Source organism: Rhipicephalus microplus, chromosome 6 (assembly GCF_043290135.1).
Source record: "Rhipicephalus microplus isolate Deutch F79 chromosome 6, USDA_Rmic, whole genome shotgun sequence".
NCBI classification, from domain to species: domain Eukaryota; kingdom Metazoa; phylum Arthropoda; class Arachnida; order Ixodida; family Ixodidae; genus Rhipicephalus; species Rhipicephalus microplus.
In genome coordinates this window covers 199,188,095-199,199,872 of record NC_134705.1, presented here as the reverse complement: position 1 = coordinate 199,199,872, position 11,778 = coordinate 199,188,095, and the positions used below count along the sequence as shown (strand labels likewise).

General features: G+C 42.4%; 2 protein-coding genes across 2 annotated transcripts; one reads left to right on the top strand and one right to left on the bottom strand.

The window, feature by feature from the left end:
• Positions 1-455: 455 nt before the first annotated feature.
• ix (mediator complex subunit intersex) lies at positions 456-4,246 on the bottom strand. Its single transcript, XM_075867542.1, has 4 exons — positions 4,020-4,246; positions 2,906-2,964; positions 2,137-2,230; positions 456-771 (listed from the first exon to the last, which is right to left on the bottom strand). The coding sequence occupies exons 1-4, from the start codon at positions 4,218-4,220 to the stop codon at positions 559-561; spliced, it is 567 nt and encodes a 188-aa protein (XP_075723657.1). The 5' UTR covers positions 4,221-4,246; the 3' UTR covers positions 456-558.
• Positions 4,247-4,522: 276 nt separating this feature from the next.
• Positions 4,523-9,281, top strand: koko (cyclin Q). Its single transcript, XM_075867541.1, has 5 exons — positions 4,523-4,729; positions 4,940-5,037; positions 5,121-5,206; positions 7,021-7,153; positions 8,614-9,281. Exons 1-5 carry the CDS (start codon positions 4,672-4,674, stop codon positions 8,959-8,961), a joined length of 723 nt encoding a protein of 240 aa, XP_075723656.1. The 5' UTR covers positions 4,523-4,671; the 3' UTR covers positions 8,962-9,281.
• Positions 9,282-11,778: the final 2,497 nt, after the last annotated feature.

The window sequence follows — 11,778 nt, the reverse complement described above, 5'->3', positions numbered from 1 at the left end:
GTCAAGAACGCTGGAAAGCACATTCCAGCACATGCCAGTGCCGTGTATTCTCATCACAAGTTGTTCGAGGCAGCCCACGTGTGAGAATGCATCCTTAGTGGCCATGCATGCAATAATTTCGGCTCTTTCAAACCAGAAGTAAACAGAAAACATTGTCAGTGTAGTCAGAAGCAGGAGGGCTGTTCTAGTGCTCTAGACAAGTTTAACCTCTGTACACTGAACATGCAAATTTTTCATTTCCATATGTTCAGCAGTTGAGGTAATCTTCCATTCACTTTTTCGGGCTTGCCCTGTCCGATTTCTTTCTATGGTTGGTACTTAACTCGCTTCACTCTTTGTTCTGCTAGCTCAAGCTAAAGCTCGAGTAATATTTTGTTTTCGTCATAGCAATAGCAATACAAGGCAGCTGGCATTGCAACAGCTGGGCTAAAGCAGTGGAGTGCATACACGGAATCTGATGTGTGACAATGACAAAGCTTTATTATGAAGTGGTTAGTACTACCAAAAGACAACTTGTACACCTATTACGTTGCGAATGAGGAATCACACAGAGACAGGCTATTCTGGCTGGTTGATTCTTCGGGCACCTTCGTTGAGAACGTCGTGAACAGTATTAGCAAAGCTGACCTGCGCTCGAATGGTGTTGATGTACTGACTGTAGGAGAGTGTCCCGTCCTGCGGATTGCTTGGGTCTGGCTTGGTTGCCACGACAGGCACGGGCAGGTACTGGTGGCTGTCTCGCAGCTGCAGTGCACACTCCTGGATGGTTCGCTGGTGCACAGAACAGGATGGTCATGCACGAGCTGAACCCACCGCACTCAGCGCACAATGCGTGACCCACTGAATTATGTAACTTATTTACTTCATCAAAACGAATAAAACGTGGCTTGCTTGCAAGGAAAAATGAAAGCGTAATCCTCTTGAACACGGATAAATTAAAAATATTGACCTCACTCAGACTTGCTCAAGAAATATATTTTAGGGTTAGGGCTCACTCGAAATAGGACTTGCCAAAATTTTCCTCAACCGGACTCACTGCCTCAAACTGGCAAAAATATTACTGACTGACCTAGACTCGCCATGCGATCTGAGTGTGAGTGAGTTGAGTTGCAAGTGAGTTTGCCAACCTATGCTGCTAAGGCCTTCATTTCACTGAAGTATCAGAGGTAATGGGTTGCCATTATTAATATTAAGACAAATTAAACATCTAATAGAATAGAAAATATTGAACTACTGACAATACGTTGACTTTTAACATGCTGCAAATTGTGGACTTTTCTTCATGAAATGTAAGTAATTAGTGCAACATTGTAGAATAAACAAAATATGCTGTACAATAAAAAATATCAATATATTCACAACAAACATATTGTAAACATGCCACAAATTATAGATTGCTTCCACAAGCGTGCAACTGCTGATATTAAGTGATAACAATAAAAATAATTGTTGGAATTCTATGTGCCAAAACCATGATATGTTCATGAGGAATGCTGTAGCAAAAGCCTCTGGAAATTTCAACCACACGTTTTTCAGCATGCACCTAAACTTGAGCCTAAACAAGCATTTAGCACTTAGCATCCATTGGAATGCGAGCTGCCACAGCTTGAACTGTATCTCGAGGCCTTAGGGTCTGCTGTCGACAACTTCGACCACAAAACAAGTGTGACGGGTCATACGCTTATTTGGAATTTTTTTTTTCATTTGGGCAGGAAAATACAAGGTTCGCTCACAAGGCAAAAAGAGGGCTTAATCCTCCTAAGAAAAGCCTTTACTTTGCCAAAGCAGCAGGATAACAGTTTGCCAATATCAATATTATTATAACATAGGTTGTACAACCTATATAAAATAAAAAATATCACACTATTCACATGACATTTACTTTAAACACACTGCAAATTATCCGGCATTTGTGAAAACTTAAGTACAGCATCGTAAGCATGCTGCTGCAATTCCACCGATGTTGCTGCAATTGCTCAGGCTGTATGAATGAATGAAGGTAATAGGCAGCACAATATTCACAATAACCATCAAAGCATGCATCTTCATGATAAAGGAAACCGTTTCGTTGCCTTTCATCTTGAATGTCGCAGCAGAGCTGCCACGAAATGTTTGGGCGTGGCCGAGACTACGTACAAGATTCAGCTCGATCTGGTTGCAAATTGAGAAGAAATCTTCGAGAGCCTTGTCCAGTCTTGGAGGTGCTGACTCGTCCGATGTGTTCGCTCGCCTGCCAGCCAATAATAAAACAAAAAAAGTTAAGCAGACACACTCTATTTGCTTTAACAAACTTGGAACATAACACTGCTGTAATATCCCTTGCAAACCCTTTACACGCACACCTCCCCTCCTTACTGTGAAAAACGATCCAACGATATTTGAAGGGGGTGCCTTGCTCAGTTGCAGGACAAAATTCAAGATGGGGGTAGAACAGCTGCTAAGAATAAAGAATGCACAAACTTGTTTCAAACGGTATGGTTTATTGAGTACCCATTCACTAGATGCTTTACTGACCCTCTACAGGCAAATAATACAAAATATGGCAGGAGGAAGGGGGGGGGGTGTTCGCTGTGTCATTGGAACATAATTCAAATCTCCCGAAAAAGGGAGGACGGGCGCTTTTTCGGTACTTTGTAGTGACAATTTTATTATGAACTGTTCGTTCTTTCACAATGTTTTGGGTTTGTGTGTTTTTTGCACGCGAGCTGCACATTGTGTCCTTGACACTCTTGTTAACCTTACACTCAGCATTGAATAATTTTCGTTTCTTTGAGCATGTGACACCACTGAAAACATTCTGCATGTCTTGTCTAAACTCCTGCTTGGACCAAGAAGGTCTGTAGTATATTGAAAAAAAAAAAGATAAAAACAATGTATCTTAAAATGATTCGAGGTGCATACTCACACTCCATTGTCCACTGCGGCTGTATGATATATGTTCGTAGCTGCCACCCTCACCAGGTTCTGCGATAAGGTAAAAGAGGCACATGAATCAATCAACAGGTTATTTCCATTTCAACTGGAGAAAGCTAGAATGATCAATCAGTCAATCAATGTTTATTTTGACAAAATAAAATAGAGCAGCCCGGTAAGTAAAGCGATGGAGCTCGCAAAGTACCAGCTGTTGTGAGGTCGTCCTAACAATACATAAATGGAGGTAAGTAGAACGTTGGCGGTCCAACCACGGTGGCGTAGCGGTTACGGTGCACAGCTGCTGCCCCGAAGGTCGCCGGTTCGACTCCAGCCGCGGCGGTCGCTTTTCAATGTAGGTGAAATTCTAGAAGCCCGTGTACAAAGCGATGTCATGCACGTTAAAGTATACCCATGGCCGAACCTTATGGAGCCCTCCACTGATAATCATGTCGTCGTTTCGAGACGTTAGACCCCAGATGTCATTGCGAACAGCGAGGCATAGCCAGATAATCATAAATGAGGGAAAAAAGATAACGCGTGGATGGAAAACTATGCGAATATTAGTAGCATCTCTTGGAGAACTGACCACTTGGTGCTCTCCATTGACGCCACACAGTACCAACACGAACTGTACACGTCACAGCAGCCGGGATCGAAGCCGCGACCTGAGGAAGTGTAATTTTTGGACAAACGTTGCCACTTCTTATACACGAGTTGCAACGCCCACGAGGAAGCTTTCCCGCAGGTATCCATTGTAGCAAGGGCGGAATGCATCGTCACGGCATGGTCCCTAGAATGGTCACGGTGCGTGCGATAGCTCCACAGGAAAACTTTACTTCGTCTATTTCGCCATCCAAAGTAGATGGCGAGGCGCCTAACGCAAGTAACAGCACTTCGCTGGTGCTTACAATGTAGAGAAGCTTGGTTACGTTGTTTTAACAAGACTGCTCGAAGAACGCCCAATGTCTATTACATACCATATTTAGTTTATTGAGGCGCAACAGTTGGAACACGAGTGTCTTTCTGAATTGTAGAACATCTATAACACAGCAACTATCGTGTGACAATAACATAATGTCACGTTAACATACGTGACGATGCCTTACCGAGAGTGCGTCTTTCAGAGACCACACAAGGGCCTTCACTTTGGCCACGTTGTCGAACTTGACCTCGGTTGTAGACGTCTGCCCTTGCGAGGAATGACCTGCCTGAGGTTGATTTGGATGTTGAGGCGGCATAGATGGATTGGGAGGTCCACCTGGGGGGACGGAGCCCCCGGCAGGCAAACCTTGCATGGGAGCCGCCATTTTGACAACAAACGCGCTGGCTGTGGACGTGAAAATATTTCCCTGCCAACTATTCACGTCAAAAAGTTTTCCCATCATCCTTAAACCTTCTTTTTTTCTCGTTTTAGGTACAAAAAGTCAGCCTAATAGATACTGTAATTTTTGTTTTTGTTTAGTGTACTGAACCAATTTTATGTCAGTTACTTTTTTTTGTTTACCAATCTTGAAGGCTATGTATTTACGCCTTGCAAACGTTCACAAACAAAGCCACCTTATCTTGGCCGCATTTGCGCATACACAAAAGACTCCGCGTTACCGGCGCGTTCGCGTGTGCGGTACAACTGAGCGATAAGTTTTGCCTTAAATTGCGTTTAGTTGGAGCAGCCGCGAATACATGTCGACGCGCTAGTCGTGTAGCGTAGCTGGCGTGGTCCGCAAAGTTTAAAATCAAGCAAAAAGACGTCTTCTGACGATGGCTGCTCAAAAGCCGCCGACGTACGTCGGCTCTGTGAGGATGTTATTTGAAGCAGGTGAGTGAATACGCGAGTCCCACGATTTTATAGAAATCGGTACTAATCTGGATCGAATTATATTGACTGTCGATGGCGCCTGTGTAGCTTAACAATGTTCTTATCTCTGATCCCAATCGGACTCGGTCGCAGTTAGTAGTGCATCGGTGTAAATTTTTCGTGGTTGGCGAAGCGTCGTTTCAGATCGGTTCTCGCCTGCTACATTTGCAGGTACCAAGTTGGAGGCCAAACCGCAGACTATTGCCACGGCCGCCACGTACTTTCACCGCTTTTTCCAGGAGTGTTCGCCGGACGATTATGACTTCTACGTGAGTGCAGTTTCCCTCGAACCCCGTGAAGCTACGGAACAGTTGCTCACCGTGTGTCTCTGCCGCCTCTTTTTCTCTCCCAGTTGGTGGCTGCGACGGCGATGTACTTGGCCGGCAAAGTCGAGGAGGACAGCCTCAAAATACGGGACGTGGTGAACGTCTTCCACAAGTGCGTGGTTCAAACGAGTATATCTGATTGATCGATTAATTTGGGAGAAATACGACGTCCACTGTTTAAATCGATCTCCCACATGCGCCTAGAGAGGGAGTGGATAGATTGTGCCTGTCATGTGATGTGCGAAACTCGTAAATTGTGCTTTAGTAACACAGCATTGAGTAGCACTGCTTCACGGCCCCCCAATTCCTCCAGGACACAACCATTGCAGTAGCCCTTGGCTACAAAATTACTTGCACTTGATCTTCAATACCCACCATTGTTGAACACTGAAAATGAGTAGTTGCTGACGTGCACGAAATATAATAAAATTATTGCAATGCGTCAAGGAAAGGAAAAAAAAAGAAAGCTAAGCTAAAAGGGGAACACGGGATTAACTTGAATTATTCTTATTAATATAGTACCTTGCAACACATATTCACACGAAAGCGTCAACGAGTATCATCCAAGCTTCATGCTGAAGGAAGACTGTACCATCATTAGTCGTGAAACACGTGTTAGCCATTCATGCACGGTTGCACTGATTATGAAATAGCATTTTTTGTGTAGACAGACATGGAAATGGTGCAGTAAAACACATACTGTCAGTCCTTGCTATAGAATGCACTTGATAGTCTCTTGAGTAGTTGAAAAAAAAAAGTGGTTATACAGCGCTTCAAATTGATTGAAACTCGGCACACATTAACAATTGCTATAGGTCACTGAATGGCTTTCCACATTGTAATAATCTTCTTCCAGCGTCTGATTGAGGCAGCAAGCCAGTTTGGCCTATATATCTGTCCCACGGGATAGTGGAATCGGATAAAGCACACTTGTAATGCAAAGCATTAACAGCGTTTTGTGCTTGGTAGAACATGCAGGGGGGCGGGGTTGGAGTGAATTGACCCTCTTAAAAAGCAAGTGTTGCTTATTCGGTGCCGGCTAAGGTGGCCGTTACAGGGCACCTCACAGTAATGTCTTTATTCGATGTGGGCATTTCAATTTTTAGGTCATTTCCGTGGCACACAGTGGTAGCAGATCTCGACCAATGTTGCCCTGTCAGAGTTGTGGGCGACTGCCAGACAATGATAGCAGATTAAATAAAGGGACAGCATGGAGAATATTTCACAAAATAGATGCACCCGGTCCATAGCAGGGGATATTGCCATTGTTTGTACAGCAGCTGTTTACACGTGGCTTCCTCGTTAAAAGTTTTTAAACGAAGCTTTTACGTGTTTTAGATTTCGGGGGCAATAGTGGTGACATTGTTTGCAAAAAATTCAGTGCCAGTAATTGTACAGAATCGCAGGTATACTGCAATGAGGCCCTTGTAGGCAGGGGTGTAGGCAGAAATTTTTTCCAGGAGGGGGGAGCACCTTTTTAAAATGATTTTTCTGTTTTTTTCTATATGCCATGTCGAAAAAAATGGGGGGGGGGGGGGGAGGGAGGTACGGGCCCAGCGTGCCAATCCCTGGCAATGGCATTGCTTGAAGTAACTGATACTCTATCGATTGTGGGCTTGTTTTGCATTTGCTCTTTTTCACGTGGCGATACAATCTTCGTCAAGGCCCCTTGTCATTTCACGTTGCGACATTTAATTGTTGCCTGGATATGAACATCGGACCGTCTCGTCATTGCCTGTACCAACTGAAATGCAAAATGCACAGCGATGAAGGTTCACTTCCCTGCATGGAAGAAGCAGAAAGTTCGCGAGGTAGAAAGGAAAATGGTTGACCAGGCAGGAACTCCAAGCTTCGTTCGCCCTCATTTTCCAGATTGGGGAAGGGCCCCTGACTCTTTCTTTCTTGTACTTTTTCGCATTTTTGCAGGTGTTCCTTTCCATTGTCTGACCCCTTGCCACTGGGAGAAGAGTACTGGTGCCTCCGTGATTCCATCGTCCAGACTGAGCTGCTTATGCTGCGGGTCTTAGAGTTCAGACTCTCCGTCGACCATCCTCACCGGGTAAGTCCATCATATATTGTTTTACACACTGGGAAATGCAGTGTTTTTATGAATTTCATTATGTGTAAGTTGCATCCAAGAGTCACCTTTCAGCTCGAATACTGACCGTACAGTTTATTTATTTAAAAGCCTCCTAAAGAGACAGTGCATAAGGGAGGGGTTAACAATTTTTCACGTGATTCACATATCAGTTGATTTTGTATTGATTAATTACACATTGAAACAAGGACAGGCAGGTAAGGGAGTTAATGTCAGCAGAGAGGCCATTCCGGTTTTTGGCAGTATGTAGAATGAACGAGGCAGAGAACTGAGCAGTTTGGGCACGTGTGCGTGGGACTCGCCTTGGATGATGTGGTGAAAAATTCGTGCACCGGGCATGATGCATGGTGCTTGCTTAAGTGTGATATGAAAGAATTTGTGAAAGAGCGCAAAACTTTGTGTGGACCTGAGAATACTGCGTGTGACCTGAGAAATGTTCACCTTGAGAATATCATTACTCCCTTTTATATTTGTGCTTTTTAGAGTGACTGTTTCTCACTAGCTGTGAAATATTGTGAACTTATTACTTTATGTAAGACACACCTTTGTGTTTTATTTCTGAGTGTTATTAGTGACTGTTATGATATTGCATGCTCAACATGAGGAATAGTGTGGTGCATTGAAGGACTTATTTCTCTGCCGGCAATTGTGGTGGAATACAGTTCTGCATGTGTATACATTTTAACCATAGATTAGATTTTGATGATTGTGCTTGCCTTTTTTGTTATGCTGTTAATGTGTTCTTTCATTGGGCACAAGATATCCTAATAAAATTTATATTTTTACCATTCTGGCTGCTGTATTCTTCACCATCGGAACAATTTGACAATATAACAGTCGTCTTTTGGTAGACTCAGTCGGAGCTTATCGTTATGTCTAAAAGCCCATCAACACGTGCATGTAGTGCTATACAAAATGAAATAAATGAAGCAGACAATTAGGGCAAGGAAAGTATTGGGGACATTAATTGTTGTCTTTAACTGTAATTTACTTATTATGTCATAAATTGACATATAATGAATTGGACAAATATTATTTTTTCCGACTTTGGGATCTGAAACCCGCAACCTTTGACTTACACGTCTGACCATGGGCAAGTCTTGTAAATTGCAACACCTTTTTTTCGTAGACAAACGTGTACATAATGAAAATTTGCATATGTATGAAACATCACTTCATTCCAATCACATGCATTGCTAATCCTTATGCACATTTTGCGTTGGACATTGTACTAGCCATGTAGGCTGTTGGCTGAAGTATTTTCTATGCATTCTGTGTATACATTTTAATAAAACACTTCTTGATTTCACTAACATCCTGTATGCTCTCCCTGCCCTAATTGTCAGTTCAACTAATTTGTTCAGCATATTAATGAGCCCCTGGAAAAATTTCTGCACCTACAAAAGGAAGTGTGTTTGCAGTACCTCCTTCACTACCTCCGGTCACTGAATGACTGGTTGGGTCCGCTGACGTGCGGCGGAGGTGGAGGAGCACGCAGCGGTCCGCCGTGCCAGATTCCGTTGGCGCAAGTGGCGTGGTCGCTGCTGTGCGACATGTACCTGCAGCCCAGCTGCTTGTGCTATCCGCCTCAGGAGTTGGCGGTGGCCGTCATTCAGGTGGCTCTGCTCGCCTACGACGTGCGAGTGCCGCACGGAGAGGACGGTGTGCTCAGCTGGTACGAGACGTTTTGCGAAAACCTGTCTCGAGAGAAGCTTGCCGACCTCGTCATGGACGTCATTCAGGTTTACGACGGTGAAGGACAGCAATAAACATCTCCATTTTCATCTAGAACAACTCGAAATAATCATTTCATTGTCAGATTTCGATTGAAAGCCATCTGCATTTAATGCTTAGACTGTGTAACGTTCATTCATTGTGGCAGAATATAGAAAAAGAAAATGAAACCGTAAATACACCGGACGCAGTGCTTAGTGTTCACTGTGTGTTCAAATAGCCCTCCCAGAACCAATTAGCATTGATTATTTATGATACTTGAGATACCGAACAGCCTGAACGACAAGTTTGTTGTGTGAAATTTGTGTGACGTATTTGCACAAGGATATTAAAATGAACCATCTTGATGCTGAAAGTCTAGAGAACTGCTATTTTTATTTCATGCTGAAAATGGCATTAGGCCGTCAATAACCAGGGTTTATTGTGACAGATGTGCATCCATGTATATGAATCGGTGCAGTTGCCATGTGATAACTTGCCATCGTAGCTTCGGTGTATCACTGCCAAGCATTAGAATACGGTTTCAATACTAATTTATGGCAGCCACATTTTAAAGGGAGGGGTAGACGAAATGCACAAAAAAAAAGTTTACCTAGTTTTAGATGCATGCAAAGAGGTACGTGATAATCGTTTTGTGGCATCGTGTAAAACCCCAGAATTTGGTTTTTATTTGAGGAGTTGAATCCCATCCCCCAAATTGTTACTTTTAGTATATATGTACATGCACACACAGAAACCCTGAACCCCGCCTCCTAAATTGGGTTTCTTGCAACGCCCCTGCTGTTCATGTCCGTACATACTTTGTGCTAAGCATATGTAAAAATTTCTGCTTGCTTGAATCTTTCAAGATTTTTAAGGGTGACTTTTCAATAGAGCTGTGGAAATAGCAAAGTTTTCGGTGCAAAGTGAATAAAAATATTAAGATGTCAGCGTGAACCAAATGGACCATTTAAAAAATATTTTTTAAATATTTCCAGAATATTTTTATACATCTGAGTGACACTGCAAAAAAAAAAAAAACGGAGATAATTCCTAAGGATTTTCTTATAAGATAGCAACACGAAAGTGTTTCTTTTTGATAGGTTGAAGCTCTCACGCGGTGTTGTTTTAAAGTTGTCTTATCAGGAATGAGGCAATGCAGAAGCTAAACTGTATCTATGTACATGATTTGGTGTGACGAAAGTTCTACCAAAAACATTTTACATACTATGACAGGCAAATATGTTACTTTTTCAGCCTCTGCTCCTTTTTCAACTTATCTGGAAGCTTAGAACTGATGTGATGGACAATGGTGTGCTCTCTTTGAGCCTGGAGTTTCACATCTGTCTCATAGACCTCAATATATAACCTGAAAGTTTGAATGGTAAAAATTTTCGTGGTCTGATTTTTTTACCAAAACATCATTGAGTCCCTATTCCTGCCACATCTATCTCCATGTTGGAATCAGCGTTATTTATTTTTTTCCCTCGAATCAATATTGCGATCGTAGCTGAGCTTGAAAGGCAGCTTTGCCGTGATTTGAGTGTATGATGGGGTGAAACATATTGAAAATCGGAAGAAGTAATCTTCGTGTTGAAATAGGCATTTTCTCGAGTCTGTACATTACGACCATAGCACAGTCAGAAAGGCTGTTTTGCCGCAATATGAGACTGTTATGTGGTGACGCTTGTTGAATATCTGAAGGGATTGTTGCCAATCGAACGTTGACTGTATCTGTCTTCGGGAAGTTCAAATTGTAAAATTACAGCGCAAGTCGAAAAGCAGACACTCTTCAAATAATATTCAAAATATTCGATATTTGCACACCCTTACTTTTCACTATAGAATACAAGTGTTAAAAAAAGGTGTATTTTACATTGTACTTAAATGGAAAAACACCTTTTGTGTTTTCTTTTGGGGCTCTGCTCACTGTGAGAATCGTCTTTTTTTTTTCCTTTTCTTATGAAACCAACCAATTCGCATACTCTTCTACTTACCAGTAATTCTTTTTAAGTAACTTCCGTTTGCAAAAACTGTTGCTAATATTTTATCTGCCCACAACTTATGCATTGCACTCTTAGAGTATGAAGTGCTTCTTGCATTTAACAACTCCAGTGCTAGGATGTCATGTGCCAGCAATGTGGTTTAGGCTAGAAATTGAACAAAAGAGACATTAGCTTTATTTGTCATATACCGAGAAACGAACCTCATGCAAGGAAAGTACTCTGGTCTGACTGCTAATCGGTCAACTTTTTTGATGCAAGAAATCGACACGTACATACAAAAGGGAACATGCAAAGGAAATGACAGACGACCTGATAAGGAAACAAAGTTGTCTGCATAACTTGCAAACACACGATTGAGCTCTCTGTGAAAGTGTGCATGTGATCAAACGACAGGACATATAAAGGGTGCCTTTGATGGAGCATGAATAGTATATCTAAGGGCATTTCTGATTGAGTGCAATTAAGTAACGAAATTGATGCATCAGTGCAGCGCAACACTGTGTTAGACCTGTTGATCGATTTATTTTAAAGGGCGACTGCGTTTTCTCGCACATAAGCCACCCCTGCAGTTAACCCACAGATCCAACTGAAGTTGCCAGTTCCGGTTATAATAAGCAGATTTGGTTCCTCTTTTGCCAAGTCGCTTGTCGCATCTTTTAAAGCTTATTTACATTTTTTCAGTAAATAGAGTTATTTTAGTGATCATCGTGTTCACCACTGCATGTTCGCCGTTAATCTAATAGTAATAGCAAAATGCCGATGACCAAGTAGTTGAGTGCATTGCTTCCCCATCAAGTGTGGAAAGGTTCATTTCAGCCCACCTTTCTGTTCCATTAAGTCAATGTTTAGGACTGAGTTTGTGCACCC